General features: G+C 40.0%; 1 protein-coding gene across 3 annotated transcripts in view; it reads right to left on the bottom strand.

Annotated features, from left to right (window-relative positions):
• CDK14 (cyclin dependent kinase 14) overlaps positions 1 to 17072 on the bottom strand; it is a 317114-nt gene that overhangs the window by 151337 nt on the left and 148705 nt on the right. For all 3 annotated transcript variants that reach the window (XM_072154286.1, XM_072154287.1, XM_072154289.1), the window contains one exon: positions 8056 to 8176. In XM_072154286.1, coding sequence (XP_072010387.1) covers positions 8056 to 8176 — 121 coding nt within the window. The remainder of the gene's footprint in view (positions 1 to 8055; positions 8177 to 17072) is intronic.

Below are 17072 nucleotides of genomic sequence, written 5' to 3'. Positions count from 1 at the left end.
GCTAGAGGATCCTCCATAGATATGGAAGTGCATCCCACCTATGGATCACAAGCGCTCCGGAGGTGTTGCTATGGAAACAGAACATTGTTACCGTAGGGAACTTTATCTTTAAACAAAACATGTAACATAAGTTTCTCGTGGGGGCAGCTGTCAATCACTTCCCTCCAATTGTGATCTTCTCACTCGCTGGAAAGGCTAAATGTTAACAGAACTCCCATGGAGCCCGGATCACCCCTCCCCCCACCCCCCTTCCCGCTCCGATTTCAAAAACACATCGGCCACAGACTGTTCATTGCTGGGTTCAGATTTTCCACTTTTTGTGAAATTCTCAAAAAAAAAAAATCCAATTAAAAAATATTTCTATTTTTTTCCACCAAAAATAATCTCCATCGCGATGACATCATTTTAAAGTAAACGTTGAATGGTAATAATTGGGTTATGCAAAACAAATTTTTTAAATTATTTAACCCCTTGTCACCACCACTTTTTCCATTTTACTGTTTATTGTTTCCGTGTTTTCTTTAAAGGAAATCTATCACCAGGATGAAGGATTGTAAACCAAGCACACTGACATACTGGTGTGTACCCCCTCCTCAGGAGCAGGATCTCCTCTTCTTGTAGCTTTGTATGCCTTTGTTTTTAAGAAAAAGAGGTTTTAAAAATTATGCAGCTGAGCCTTCAGGGCGCCAAGCTCCATTGACATCTATAGAGTCTAGAGCCCCAGAGGCTCATTTGCATAATTTGTGAAACCTTTTTACTTGGAAAAAATAAGTTCCTAAGAAGCTAAAAGAAAAGCAGAACCTACCAGAGGGGGCACTCACCAGTATGTCAGTGTGCTTGGTTTACAATTCTTTATCCTGGTGGTAGATTCCCTTTAAACCCCCCCCCCAAAAAAAAAAAACCTCTATGTACAGAGTTTTATGAGACCTACATTCAAATTGCACTTCCTAGAGACAGTGGGGCTTTTTTACTAAGAGTCCGCGGATCGCATTTCCGTCGGACTTCCCGAAGTTTTCAGGATTTGCGCCGCTGTGACAGGTATTTAGCAGGGGATTGTGTTGCACGCGAACGTATTGTGATGCAGCTGTGCTGCTTTCATGCGACAGAAATTGGGGGACGTGGCCGTCGGACGATCCGACGGATTCGGACTGAGCGCGGGATTTAATTTTAAAATGTGTCGCATCCAAAGCACTTACATGCACCAGGAAGAAGAAGGTGAACTCGGACCTGAGCGGGGAAGCGACACATGCAGGATATCGGGCGCACGATCTTAGCGAATCGCGGCAGAGTGCATAATCGTCGGACAATGCACTTTAGGTGAACTCCACGGACTGGGTAAGTTACTATTTAAGTAATTGGTTTAAGAATACGACATCCTCGGGCTCCGAGCGCAGGCCCGAGGATGCGCGATCTCGGGAACGAGGCCGGAGTTACTGCACATGCGCAGAACTTCGCGTTCTCGGACGAGGGCGCGCAGCTGCCAGGAGCTGCGCTCCGAAGATCACAGGGTAGGCAGGGAAAGCGGCTACTGGGGCGTGGAGTAGCCGCGCCGTGTAGCCTCGTGTCTGGCTACTCCACGCCCCAGTAGCCGCTTAATAAAATTTACATATTAGGGCAATAAAGTTTATGCTACGCTAGCGGGGACGTGAGGATTAGCTCTAAAAAGGGCTATCCTCACGTCCCATACATCCACCTACCACCCGATCTACCTTTATAGGTAGATTTGTGGTGGTAGGTGCCCTTTAAGGAGCCGTTACATTGTGCAGGAGCTCTTCCTCCCTTCCACTTTGTGAGATTACATCAGACTGAGGAAACAGAGAGAAGGGAGGGACAGTGTATCAGCTTTGGTAACATCCTCCAGAACCCTTCTGGCTAATTAGCATAATTTTAAAAGTTGGTTTTAAAAGGAAAGAGGCCATGTATAACACATATAAGCAGATTATCACAGTCCCGGTGCCTGGATCTACGAGTAATGTCCCTGGTTTATCAGGATGGATTCTGATGGCAGATTTCCTTTAAAAAAAAAAAAAATTCTCAACAGCCAGACCACCCCTTTAAGAACAGAAGAGAGTGACTAGAGGATTTGTCTTTTATATTTTCTGCTTTTAATCTTTCCCTACCTCCATGCCCCGTATGATTTAGGACCCCCCCCCCCCACTTACAATAGCTGCGGCAGCGATTTGGGATTTCACCGGAGTCATTAGTTTTTAGTTACATCCCTAATGTTCTACAATAGCAAATGAAGTGTAAAAATAGTCTGCGGATAGAAGCACCTGCTCCTTCGAGCGCTCTCCAAAGCGACAATATTTGCGCAGCCATTTACGTGCAGCTGGTCCCCTGGATGGTGGCGCCGCTTCCTTCCTCCGCTTCTCGCTAAAAACCTCACTCATTACATCAGGCCATTTACTCTGATCATCTGTTTTGTTGGGTGATACTCGTGGAAACACAAGAGGCTTGTTTTAACTGGCAGCCGCTTCCCAATCCTTTCCAAGCATAAAAAAAAACAACAACAAAAAAAAAACAACACACAATAAAAAAAAAATAAAAAATTACAAAACAGATAGACCATAGCACGCAGCGAGGTAAAAGTACGAAACACAAGACTAATAGCGTCATTTGTCACTTGTTTTCACCCTAGGAGGAGACAACATGTATCTGTGAAGCCTCATCAGTACCGGAGACACTAAAGGTCCAGGCTAAAACATTCATCATATTAGACATTGGTAATAGCGGTGTCAATTTTTTTTAATTTTTTTTTGGGGGGGGGGACAGGGCTATTAAAAAAGTGGGATGTGTACAAAATTCCAGACGAAAAAGCAGACTGAAGTCATCAAGAGGTAACAAGAACAAATAAAGACAACATTAAGACAATCATACAACAGTAGCAATAACAAAAAAAGGATTATTTTTACTAGCACTTACGGAAATTATTTTTTTTTTTTTGGGTTATAATTGAAATACTTTTGGTTGGATTAAAAATGAACAAAAAAAATATGAAAAAATTTCTATAATTTTTTTTTTTAAAGCAACATCTATACATTAAAGAGGGTCTCAAGATGATTTAAAGGAAACCTACCACTTCTGAAGGTAGGTATGAGATGCAAACACCGGGCACCAGCTCAGGGTGAGCTGGTGCCGGTGCTTAGTCTCGTTAGTGTTAAAACCGCGGTATCGCGGTTTTAACACTTTTTAAACTTTATAGCATAAACTGCTTCGGCGCTGCGTGCGCACGATCGTGCGCGCGCCTACATTGGAAATGCCGCAGGCGTTGCGCGCGCACGGTCGCGCGCAGCGCCGAAGCAGTTTCTACTATAAAGTTTAAAAAGTGTTAAAACCGCGATACCGCGGTTTTAACACTAACGAGACTAAGCACCGGCACCAGCTCACCCTGAGCTGGTGCCCGGTGTTTGCATCTCATACCTACCTTCAGAAGTGGTAGGTTTCCTTTAAAGGACTAAAAATGAGTGTACTGACCCTCCCAAAAAGTTACTCTGCTTTTTCAATCTCCCATTAATATCCATCATGATAAACCAGGGACATTACTCATAGATCCAGGCACCGGGACTGTGGTATCTTCTTATATTTGTTATCCACGATATTTATTATTCCTTCTAAAATAAACTTTTATAGTTATGCTAATGATGCAGAAGGGCTCTGGAGGGTGTTCCAGTCTCCCTGACTGTATACTTATGGTATGGAGAATATAGATGGAGAGGATAATCACAGTTACTAATAATAATTACACAGGTTCCTGTCACACAGCTATATATAAGGAGATCACAGCTCAGCCTCCCTGACTGTATACTTATGGTATGGAGGATATAGATGGAGAGGATAATCACAGTTACTAATAATAATTACACAGGTTCCTGTCACACAGCTATATATAAGGAGATCACAGCTCAGCCTCCCTGACTGTATACTTATGGTATGGAGAATATAGATGGAGAGGATAATCACAGTTACTAATAATAATTACACAGGTTCCTGTCACACAGCTATATATAAGGAGATCACAGCTCAGCCTCCCTGACTGTATACTTATGGTATGGAGGATATAGATGGAGAGGATAATCACAGTTACTAATAATAATTACACAGGTTCCTGTCACACAGCTATATATAAGGAGATCACAGCTCGGCCTCCCTGACTGTATACTTATAGTATGGAGAATATAGATGGAGAGGATAATCACAGTTACTAATAATAATTACACAGCTTCCTGTCACACAGTTATAAGGACATCACAGCTCAGCCTCCCTGACTGTATACTTATGGTATGGAGAATATAGATGGAGAGGATAATCACAGTTACTAATAATAATTACACAGCTTCCTGTCACACAGTTATAAGGACATCACAGCTCAGCCTCCCTGACTGTATACTTATGGTATGGAGAATATAGATGGATAGGATAATCACAGTTACTAATAATAATTACACAGGTTCCTGTCACACAGTTATAAGGAGATCACAGCTCAGCCTCCCTGACTGTATACTTATGGTATGGAGAATATAGATGGAGAGGATAATCACAGTTACTAATAATAATTACACAGGTTCCTGTCACACAGCTATATATAAGGAGATCACAGCTCAGCCTCCCTGACTGTATACTTATGGTACGGAGAATATAGATGGGGAGGATAATCACAGTTACTAATAATAATTACACAGGTTCCTGTCACACAGTTATATATAAGGAGATCACAGCTCAGCCTCCCTGACTGTATACTTATGGTATGGAGAATATAGATGGAGAGGATAATCACAGTTACTAATAATAATTACACAGGTTCCTGTCACACAGTTATAAGGAGATCACAGCTCAGCCTCCCTGACTGTATACTTATGGTATGGAGAATATAGATGGAGAGGATAATCACAGTTACTAATAATAATTACACAGGTTCCTGTCACACAGTTATAAGGAGATCACAGCTCAGCCTCCCTGACTGTATACTTATGGCATGGAGAATATAGATGGAGAGGATAATCACAGTTACTAATAATAATTACACAGGTTCCTGTCACACAGTTATAAGGAGATCACAGCTCAGCCTCCCTGACTGTATACTTATGGCATGGAGAATATAGATGGAGAGGATAATCACAGTTACTAATAATAATTACACAGGTTCCTGTCACACAGTTATATATAAGGAGATCACAGCTCAGCCTCCCTGACTGTATACTTATGGTATGGAGAATATAGATGGAGAGGATAATCACAGTTACTAATAATAATTACACAGGTTCCTGTCACACAGTTATATATAAGGAGATCACAGCTCAGCCTCCCTGACTGTATACTTATGGTATGGAGAATATAGATGGAGAGGATAATCACAGTTACTAATAATAATTACACAGGTTCCTGTCACACAGTTATAAGGAGATCACAGCTCAGCCTCCCTGTCTGTATACTTATGGTATGGAGAATATAGATGGAGAGGATAATCACAGTTACTAATAATAATTACACAGGTTCCTGTCACACAGTTATAAGGAGATCACAGCTCAGCCTCCCCGACTGTATACTTATGGTATGGAGAATATAGATGGAGAGGATAATCACAGTTACTAATAATAATTACACAGGTTCCTGTCACACAGTTATATATAAGGAGATCACAGCTCAGCCTCCCTGACTGTATACTTATGGTATGGAGAATATAGATGGAGAGGATAATCACAGTTACTAATAATAATTACACAGGTTCCTGTCACACAGTTATAAGGAGATCACAGCTCAGCCTCCCTGACTGTATACTTATGGCATGGAGAATATAGATGGAGAGGATAATCACAGTTACTAATAATAATTACACAGGTTCCTGTCACACAGTTATATATAAGTAGATCACAGCTCAGCCTCCCTGACTGTATACTTATGGTATGGAGAATATAGATGGAGAGGATAATCACAGTTACTAATAATAATTACACAGGTTCCTGTCGCACATTATAAGGAGATCACAGCTCAGCCTCCCTGACTGTATACTTATGGTATGGAGAATATAGATGGGGAGGATACTCACAGTTACTAATAATAATTACACAGGTTCCTGTCACACAGTATATGGAGATCACAGCTCAGCCTCCCTGACTGTATACTTATGGTGTGGAGAATATAGATGGAGAGGATAATCACAGTTACTAATAATAATTACACAGGTTCCTGTCACACAGTTATATATAAGGAGATCACAGCTCAGCCTCCCTGCCAGCATATTTATGGTATGGAGAATATAGATGGAGAGGATAATCACAGTTACTAATAATAATTACACAGGTTCCTGTCACACAGTATAAGGAGATCACAGCTCAGCCTCCCTGACTGTATACTTATGGTATAGGGAATATAGATATAGAGAGTAATCACAGTTACTAATAATAATCACACAGGTTCCTGTCACACAGTTATATATAAGGAGATCACAGCTCAGCCTCCCTGCCTGTATACTTATGGTATGGAGAATATAGATGGAGAGGATAATCACAGTTACTAATAATAATTACACAGGTTCCTGTCACACAATTATAAGGAGATCACAGCTCAGCCTCCCTGACTGTATACTTATGGTATGGAGAATATAGAGGGAGAGGATAATCACAGTTACTAATAATAATTACACAGCTTCCTGTCACACAGTTATAAGGACATCACAGCTCAGCCTCCCTGACTGTATACTTATGGTATGGAGAATATAGATGGAGAGGATAATCACAGTTACTAATAATAATTACACAGGTTCCTGTCACACAGTATAAGGAGATCACAGCTCAGCCTCCCTGACTTTATACTTATGGTATAGGGAATATAGATATAGAGAGTAATCACAGTTACTAATAATAATGACACAGGTTCCTGTCACACAGTGATATATAAGGAGATCACAGCTCAGCCTCCCTGACTGTATACTTATGGTATGGAGAATATAGATGGAGAGTATAATCACAGTTACTAATAATAATTACACAGGTTCCTGTTACACAGTTATATATAAGGAGATCACAGCTCAGCCTCCCTGACTGTATACTTATGGTATGGAGAATATAGATGGAAGAATAATCACAGTTACTAATAATAATTACACAGGTTCTTGTCACACAGTTATAAGGAGATCACAGTTCAGCCTCCCTGACTGTATACTTATGGTATGGAGAATATAGATGGAGAGGATAATCACAGTTACTAATAATAATTACACAGGTTCCTGTCACACAGTTATATATAAGGAGATCACAGCTCAGCCTCCCTGACTGTATACTTATGGTATGGAGAATATAGATGGAGAGGATAATCACAGTTACTAATAATAATTACACAGGTTCTTGTCACACAGTTATAAGGAGATCACAGTTCAGCCTCCCTGACTGTATACTTATGGTATGGAGAATATAGATGGAGAGGATAATCACAGTTACTAATAATAATTACACAGGTTCCTGTCACACAGTTATATATAAGGAGATTACAGCTCAGCCTCCCTGACTGTATACTTATGGTATGGAGAATATAGATGGAGAGGATAATCACAGTTACTAATAATAATTACACAGGTTCCTGTAACACAGTTATATATAAGGAGATCACAGCTCAGCCTCCCTGACTGTATACTTATGGTATGGAGAATATAGAGGGAGAGGATAATCACAGTTACTAATAATAATTACACAGCTTCCTGTCACACAGCTATAAAATTTTAACATCGGTTAGACTTCTGTTATTATTGCACATACAAGATTAGTCCGAAGCGAACTAGAAAATATTCAGATTCCCAATATTTGATGTCTAAAAATTGCCAAATTCGTAGAAAATCTACAAATGGACGCATAGATTTGCTGATCCCTATTAAAGATTGAACATAGGTCTGTTAAACAAACTCAACAACATAATTTTTATGACATCTTTACTGACGGGAGGCAGAATATTTCCTGGCAGTGAAAAATCCTTTGGGTAGACAATGTTTTATTAATTTTTTCATCCATCTTGATCAATAAAATCTTGGCACCTGTACCTTTGAATTAATTTTCGAGCAGTACTCACCACATGTCCAGACAGGTGGAGTATTCTGTGGAGCCCAGTAAGACATCAGGAGGTCTATACCAAAGTGTTACTACTTCATTAGAGTACGTGTGGCTTGGGACTGATTTGGCTCGAGCGAGACCTAAAAGACAAAAATTGTTTATGTTACATAAATTACTTTCATATCAGCAATGACAGAACTGTCAGGAAAATAGGTAACGGCAAAGCGGACCTCAGTTAATCATAAAAACAATGTAAAAACAATGATAAAACAATGATAAAACATTACTCAATGGAGGCAGATCACATGACTGCTATGGGGTCCAAAAAACAGACCTGTCAAAGGCTATTGGCAAGGCCAGACTGGCAAAAAAGACTTTATTAACTGGCCACTTTTTATGAGTCATGCAGAATGACTCATAATCTCCTGCTGCAGCTCCTCCTATTCAGTAGAGCTCAAACATGTAAACACAGAATCACGGAGAGTCTGCACACAGTACAAATCTAAGTAGCAGGACTGCTGAATCACTTAATGAACATTCAGGGTTTACCCACAAGGCAGTAAAGGCATATGGGCAACTTATGTAAAAGAGTGGCCGCCCACTTAAATTGGGAGAACTCCCCCACAGAGACACCACTGCTTCCGGCCCCCTCTATGAAATAGGGGGTGAAATGATGCCATTTTACCACCTGTGTCCTTCATCAGAGGTCAGGGAAGATGTATATGGTAGAAGAGGCAGCCAGTAGTGCAGCATGGGATTGGTGGGAGGTAAGTAAATTTTATTGTTCTTTATCGCCCACAAACAAACACGCAATAACATGGTGGAGGCGCTGTATATCAATTAAATGGGGGTTGCATCAAAATTTATGAGGGTGTCATAATATCCAAATTCAGTAAGAGGGGTAATGTATCTTAAAGGAAATCTTCCATTTGCTGTTATACATTGTGAACCAAACATACCTTAAGAATGGGAGACACTTGGGGGAGAGGGGGGGCAATGTCTGGGGGACAATGAGTCTAAATTCATTTGGGCTTCTTGAAAACCATTATGGAGCTAGTTCCCAATTACTCTGGTCATCCGAATGTACCGAAGCAACAAAGAAACCAGGATCTGGAGTGGGGTAAAGATACATTGGTTTTTCTTACCCATTGTCTTGGCCCCCCAGATTCCTCAAAGGGGGTGATGTATCCAAATTAATCAAAGTCCTGTATCTACATTCATTAAGAAGCACTGAATATAAATGATTTACTGTGGGAAATGTATCTTATTTTATGAGGGGGCATTGTATCTAAATTCATTAAGGGGGCTATGTAGCAAAAAATATTAAGGGGGGCAGTATATGATTTATTAATTCTTAATGTTTTTAAATTCATTAAGGGGGCACTGTGTCTAAATTCATCAAAGGGATATTCCCACGAAGACAAGATTCTTAAATATACTCAGGATAACAAAATAACACATTCTCTAATTCACTGTTATTAACTAACATACAGCATTTCACAGATATAATTCCAACCCGTCTCCAACAGTCCTGGTGTACCCATTTTGGGTGCCCCTGGACCTGACCCTGGATCTTCTGACTTTAGGGTCAGGAGGACATATTGTTCTCCTGTCTGACGCTGCTTTGAGCCCCTGCATTCCAGGACCAGGTCACACTGACACACACACACTGACTTCCTGCAAACAGCAGCACAGGGTGAGGAAAGTAAAGCTACAAGCTACAGGCAGATAAGATCTTTATCCAGGGAAGACGGAGGTATATAGTAGAGCTGACAGTGGGGGTACTTAATATAAGTCAATGAGGGGCACTGTATATAAATTAATGAGGGAGCACTGTATACAAATGAATATACGGCACTGTATTTAAATTGAGGGGACACTGTATATAAATTAATGAGCAGGCACTATATAAACTAAGGCAGGGGCAATGTATATTAGTCAATGAGGGGGTACTGTAAATAAATCAAAGAGAGGCATTGCATATACATTAATGAGGGGCATTGTTTATAAATTAATGAGAGGCATTGTATATACATTAATGAGGGGCATTGTATATAAATTATTGTGTGGGTACTGTATCTAAATCAATGAGGGGATACTGTATATAAATCAATGAGGGGATACTGTATATAAATCAATGAGGGGGTACTGTATATAAATCAATGAGGGGCATTGTATATAAATTATTGTGGGGGCACTGCATATAAATCAATGAGGGGGTACTGTATATAAATAAATGAGGGGGTACTGTATATAAATTATTGTGGGGGAACTGTATATATATCAATGAGGGGGTACTGTATATAAATTATTGTGGGGGCACTGCATATAAATCCATTAGGGGGCACTATATATAAATCAATGAGGAGGTACTGTATATAAATCAATGAGGGGGTAGTGTATATAAATCAATGAGGGGGTAGTGTATATAAATCAATGAGGCCCATTGTATATAAATCAATGAGGGGGTACTGTATATAAATCAATGAGGGGCATTGTATATGATTCAATGAGGGGGTGCTGTATATAAATCACGGTGTCTAAATTCATGATGGGACACTTTCAAATTAAAACTGATCGGTTGCAAATTATAATTATACTGTTCATAAATGTAGTATTTTGTACAATTGTTTTGTATTTGTGTGTAGAGTCTGGCGTCAGAGTGTGTCCCCTTATTATATGAAGCCGAGGGATGAGATACATATCCATTCATTTTGTCCGAGTCTTTCCCCTCCAGGCGGCAGACAATATAATAAGGGGATTGTCACTCATCGTACACATGCTAGACTTCTCCCATCTCCCGGCCTGACAAGACTCGGATATGAACATCCAGCTCCCGGACCAATTATCCAATCTTCTAACACCTCGACAACCTTTACATTACGGGAAGGGAGAATTTTTGCATGTAATGGCCTTCTGGATGATATACATTCTCGCCAATTACCTTACACTACAATGGACCAAAAACACCTAAAAAGACAGAACGCAACACAAAACTACAATCACGGCTGTCACTTCTCATCGCAAGGCGACGGCTCGGAAGAGGATTACACCAAAATAGACAAAAAAAGAAGCAAAACAATCAAGAAAATCCTCGAAATGTGACATTTATTACATCATTAGGGTTTTCGGTTTTTATTTACAAAATTTTTTTTTTAAAATCTACAAAAAATGCTAATTTATTTCAAATTTCAATCAAATTCAAACAATTACGTTTATCATTTTGAAACTTGGGAATAGAAACGGTTACCACAAATAATAAGTGTAAAAATAAAAATTATATATGCAGAAATCTAAAGAGAAATAACACAATTCTTAGACACCGATGCAACTTTTGGGGGTTTCGAAATTCCCTACAGGAAAATATTATTTAATATAGTTTTAAAGATATATTTATTCTGACTCTATAAATTCTATAAATATACATATATATATTTTTAAACTGTATTTACCCCGTATATACTCGAGTATAAGCCGACCCAAGTATAAGCCGAGGCCCCTAATTTTACCACAAAAGCTGGAAAAACCTATTGACTCGAGTATAAGCCGAGGGTGGGAAATGCATTGGTCACAGCCTCCCCAGTATATAGCCTGCCAGACCCTGCACCATAGTATATAGCCAGCACCTGCCCCCCAGTATATAGCCTGCCAGCCCATATCCCCCAGTATATAGCCACCAGCCTACCCGAGTATATAGCCTGCCCCCTGCCCCAGTATATAGCCTGCCAGACCCTGCACCATAGTATATAGCCAGCACCTGCCCCCCCAGTATATAGCCTGCCAGCCCATATCCCCCAGTATATAGCCACCAGCCTACCCGAGTATATAGCCTGCCCCCTGCCCCAGTATATAGCCTGCCAGACCCTGCCCCATAGTATATAGCCAGCACCTGCCCCCCAGTATATAGCCTGCCAGCCCATATCCCCCAGTATATAGCCACCCCCTTACTCCAGTATATAGCCTGCCAGACCCTGCCCCATAGTATATAGCCAGCACCTGCCCCCCAGTATATAGCCTGCAAGCCCATATCCCCCAGTATATAGCCACCCCCCTACCCCAGTATATAGCCAGCCCCCTGTCCCAGTATATAGCCAGCAGCGGGGGAAGCCAGAAAGGTGAATTTTGATATATTTTTTTTACTCATTTTTTTTGTGCTGAAAAACTAGGCTTATACTCGAGTATATAGGGGGTAAATACAATTAAATAAATATATATTTATTTCTGTATGTATATTTATAGAATTTTTATAGAATTTAGAGAGTCAGAATAAATATATCTTAAAAACTATATTAAGTAATATTTTCCTGTAGGAAATTACAAACCCCCAAAAGTTGCATCGGTGTCTAAGAATGGTGTGATTTCTTTTTAGATTTCTGCATATATAATTTTTATATATTATTTAATATTATTTATTATATTTTATATTGTATTTCCTCAGTGATCAATAAAGTTTTACTGTACTGTATAAAATAGTTATTAGATCTAAAATTTATTATATGATTTTTGTTATATTTTTTTTATAGAAGAAAATAAGGCTCAATGCCTCCATTCAAATTTCCATTTTTCTTTAGGAAATAGGAAACACAGCGGGGTCCTAATGGACCCCTATGACTATAAAGGGGTCCATAATTTTGCCAGATTTAAACATTTTGCATGCAGGAACTTGCTTATGCCTGTCCTTACAGGAACTCCAGTGTAAATTACATTTTTTTAATATATTTAGACTAAAAAAAATACATACGGTAAATAAAAAAAAATTTGCAAAATTTCTAGATGGAACATTGTAAAAAACAAAATTCTGTACATTTTTTTTTAATATTTTACAAATTAACATTTTATAGCCAAATGCATATTTTATTACTAGAATAAATAAGCTTTGTCTATATCTAATGCAACAAAATATCTACCCAAACCATATACTAAAAAAATAATAATAATAAAAAAAATAAAAAAAAATAATAAAGGGTTTTTGCCCCCCCCCCACCCCATCATTCATGATGATAAATGTAGGTGACACGAGCTGTAAATACCATGCGCCCTATTCATGGGAGACGCGGGTCAATTAGAGAGGCGTTAAATAATAAATTTAACCTTTGTCTGATATTGAGAGGCCATCATTACGGCAGCGTGGAGGGTCCCCGGTGACACCGCGTATTCCACAGCCTGTCACTACCTGATATATGACCTCTTATTTAAGGAGACCACGGAGTATATATCCTTGTCAGAATATTTCCCTATCAAAACCTCTACTTGTAGAAAGTGTGAGATTTTTTTCCAAGACCTTTTAAAATGAGCAGGATCCAAATATATGTTTTTAGCAATAATCAAAAATAAAAATTGTATCAGATGAATAAATAAAACAACTTTACAAACCTTACAGGGTATAACATTGTTTTCCTGTTTCTCCATGATCTGTCATCACAGAGAAAATTCCATTTTATCTTTATGCAAATGAAGCTTCAGGTGCTATGGGGGCGTGGCCATGGCTCTTATTTCTATGGACAATGATAACGTACAGAAATTTTTAGGCTTCACTGCAAATCTGAAAGATCAGCCATTTACAAGGCTTCATGGCAGAGGTGTAGGGGTGGGAATGGGTGTCCAGAGGTGCAGTAGTGGATTATAATATAGCTGGTTTGGGCGGTATGGTCACCCAAACCACCGACCAAATTTTATACTTAAAAGGGCCTTCACCCATGAAATACTTGTACATCTGTTCCTGTTCTCAATGCACATGTACATAAGAGCCATTTCAGGACCTTTGAAGGTCCTAAAGGTCCAAAAGGACCAAAAGGTCCCGAAACCACAGATTAAAAAAAGGCAAATGGGACGCATCCTCCATTCTACATGTTTCTGCCTTGCTGTTGCACTGACAGAAGAGAAAGAACGCCGAAGCAAGAGTAGGTAAGTACCAATTTTCTTTTTCCATTTTTTTTTATATAACAAGGTTTGCAGCAGCTGCAAATTGTATTAATAAGGGGAGGCTGCTAGACATTTTAAGGATGATGGGAGGCTGCTAGACATTTATTTTATAAATGAGGGGAGGCTGCTGGGCAGATTATAAATGAGGGGAGGCTGCTGGGCAGATTATTAATGAGGGGAGGCTACTGGACAGTTTATTAATGGGAGACTGAAAGTTTCACCTTTACAATGAAACCAGAATAATGATTCTAGGTGCATTAAAGACCTAGATAGGGACATATGTAGTTATGCCAGCCTCTAAGAGTGACTCATCTCAGGCAAACAGTGACTCTTCTCAGCTCATTTGCATATCACTTTAGAGGAGTTTTTTTAATGGGGGGGGAGAATTTCACAAAAAAAGAAGAAATTTTACATAGGATTGTTTTGAGTTATACACAAATACAGTATACGATCATTTCATGCAAGACTGAAAAATGTATCCGTTCATCCGCAACATTGTCTGGAACAGCAGACAATAAGCAACGACTCGATCAAACCCTTAGAGCAGTGGTGGCGTTGACCCCAACATAGAGTTTGCCAGACAGGACTCAGGGCTTCCTCCTGCGGTCCAATAGTCCAATACAGCCCAGGACGTGCCATGCAACGTGGGCAATTTTAAAGCAACATCCTTGGCTGCCAGGGTTACAGGTGGAGCGGGAAGGTGCGGACAGAGATAGATTATTGTTGGAGGGCCTACTCTGGGAACCCTGATTTTTCCTCTATTGGTGGACCCTGAATTCAAGTTCTCCATCATCTTTCTATTGTATTGGTGAACTCAGGACACCAATACGATTGAAACCTGTGATACAGCAGAGATCAATAAGTTACTGCTCGAATGGTCATGTTGGCAATTTGCGACATATTGGTTTGGTTTTGGTTGTACTTTGGGCACTCTGTCTCCAAAAGGTTCGCCATCACTGCCTTAGAGGGTCCCTGAGACAGTGGTAAGGACCTCATACAATACACTGGGAGGAGATCCCCCATGATCCTCTTCTGCATATATCCCATGATCCCTCTAGACCTGAGCGCGGTGTGTGGCCTGTCTATAAGAAATGTCATGTGAGGTCACCAGGCAAGAAAAACACCATGAAAACTAAAATCTCACGTGTGACTTGTATCGATGAAGGAATCAGCATCAGATGGATTTCCCATTGTCTTTTTCCCCTTACACTTTCGTGTTTGCGAATGACCAATTTTTGCGAATGACCTTTTCTAATTTCACCAAGGATATTGTGTATGAATACAGTGTTTTCTGTGCTTTGTAGAATCTTTTTCCTGTTTAAATAGAATTTGTTATTCTTTTTAACTACATAAAACTGCATTTAACTACATAAAAATGAAACTTACCCGGTCCATTCGCAATCCCGTGGCGCGTTGTCCGACGTGGATTCGCGTCTGCCGGGATTCACTAAGGTCTCGATGCTGCGCTGAGGTCTGCCGGAGTTCACCTTCTTCTCCTCGGTGCATGTGAGTGCTTGTCAAGCGACACAAATTATTTTTTTAAACTCTGCGGTTTTTCCGAATCCGTCAGGTTTTCGGACGACCACGCCCCCCTGTTTTCCGTCGCATGCAAGCTGGCGCCGATGCAACACAATCCGATTGGGTGCGCCAAAAAGCCGTGGCAATTCAGGGACAAACGGGTTATAACCGTTAAACCCGGCGATTCGGCCCCTTAGTAAATAAGCCCCATTGTCCCTGGAGAGATGTGTAATCAGACCTTTCTGTATGTTGTTAGTAGCAGCAGGACTGTGAAATATGGATACATATTCCAGGACTGCAGCTTATCCAAGTGCACCGGTGGCATGTCCTCACACTGCTCAATTTCCCACAATTTTGGATAAGATTTTTCTTTATAGGTAAACGGGTAAGATTTTACATAAAAGATTTTTAGTATGCACATTTCATCTTTTACCTGAGGGGGCTGTGGTGTGGTGGTAGAAATTCTTGAGATGAGATAATCTATAATATCAGACACAGCCAAAAGTATCGGGGGAATAAGTGGGAAAATATTCTCCAGTGAGTGGCATGATCCCTTTAATTAGCGGACGAGCAGACAAATCAGATATTCGTCGCTTACCCTAAAGGCCATCTACGTAGAAGTTGTGAAAAGCCCATTTAACTGTTCTTAATGAATCTCCTTTAAGTACCGTAACTTTAAAAAAAAATTAAAAAATTTAAAGCAGAATTAGTAGTTTTGTTTTTTTTAACTCTTCACTGCTGCCTATATTTTTCCCGAAATAGTTCCTTAGGCCCAATTTAATCTTCCTAACCGAGGCGAGCAGAAAAAAACATGTCACCCGGAGCTTTAATTACTGTAAAACAACAAATTCATTATGATTTGATAACGAGCAGCGCATCACATTACACTTGTAGACTAGTAACTTGTCTTTAATTAAAAAAAAAAATTCTGTAAAGGCACAAGATGGAATTTTTTTTTTCTCAGAATTAACCATTTCCTAATGTAAGGATTTAAAGGGAAAATCTTAGGCTACATTCACACGACCGTATGATTTCTCCAGTCCCGTATTTACGGGCCGTATATACGTGACGTTTTTCATCCGTATGCAGCACGTATGTAACACATAGACTTCTAGGGCATACAGAACTGAAATACGGGAGAAAATAGGACATGCTCTATATTTTTATACGGCCAGTATACGGTACGGTACACTCCAGTGTCAAAAACGGCAATATAAATGGTCAGACGTATTGTCTATTGAAATGAATGTGGCCGTATGTAATCCGTAAAAAAACGGTACGGTATGGATACGGCCGTTTTCATACGTTCGTGTGAATGTAGCCTTACGGCTGTGCTCACCTTCTCCTCCTCCTCTCCCCGTGCACTGCCGTTGCCCGGTACAGTACGGGCGGGCAACGGCAGTGTGAATGTAGCCTAACCTCTCTTTTCTGTTCCTTATCCAATAACAATTCTGGAGCATCTATTCTTATAATTCTGTGTTGAATTGTTCCCCTTTAATTCCTCCTACAAATGTTTGAATAAATTGTCAACTGGGTGATACCAATAATTTGTCAAAAAGGCGTGTCCTTTCACAGTCTGACAATGTAAGCTCTGAT

The sequence above is a fragment of the Engystomops pustulosus genome, chromosome 5 (assembly GCF_040894005.1).
Source record: "Engystomops pustulosus chromosome 5, aEngPut4.maternal, whole genome shotgun sequence".
Taxonomy (NCBI): domain Eukaryota; kingdom Metazoa; phylum Chordata; class Amphibia; order Anura; family Leptodactylidae; genus Engystomops; species Engystomops pustulosus.
Note: the sequence above shows the minus strand (reverse complement) of the source record. Positions and strands in the feature narration are given on the sequence as shown.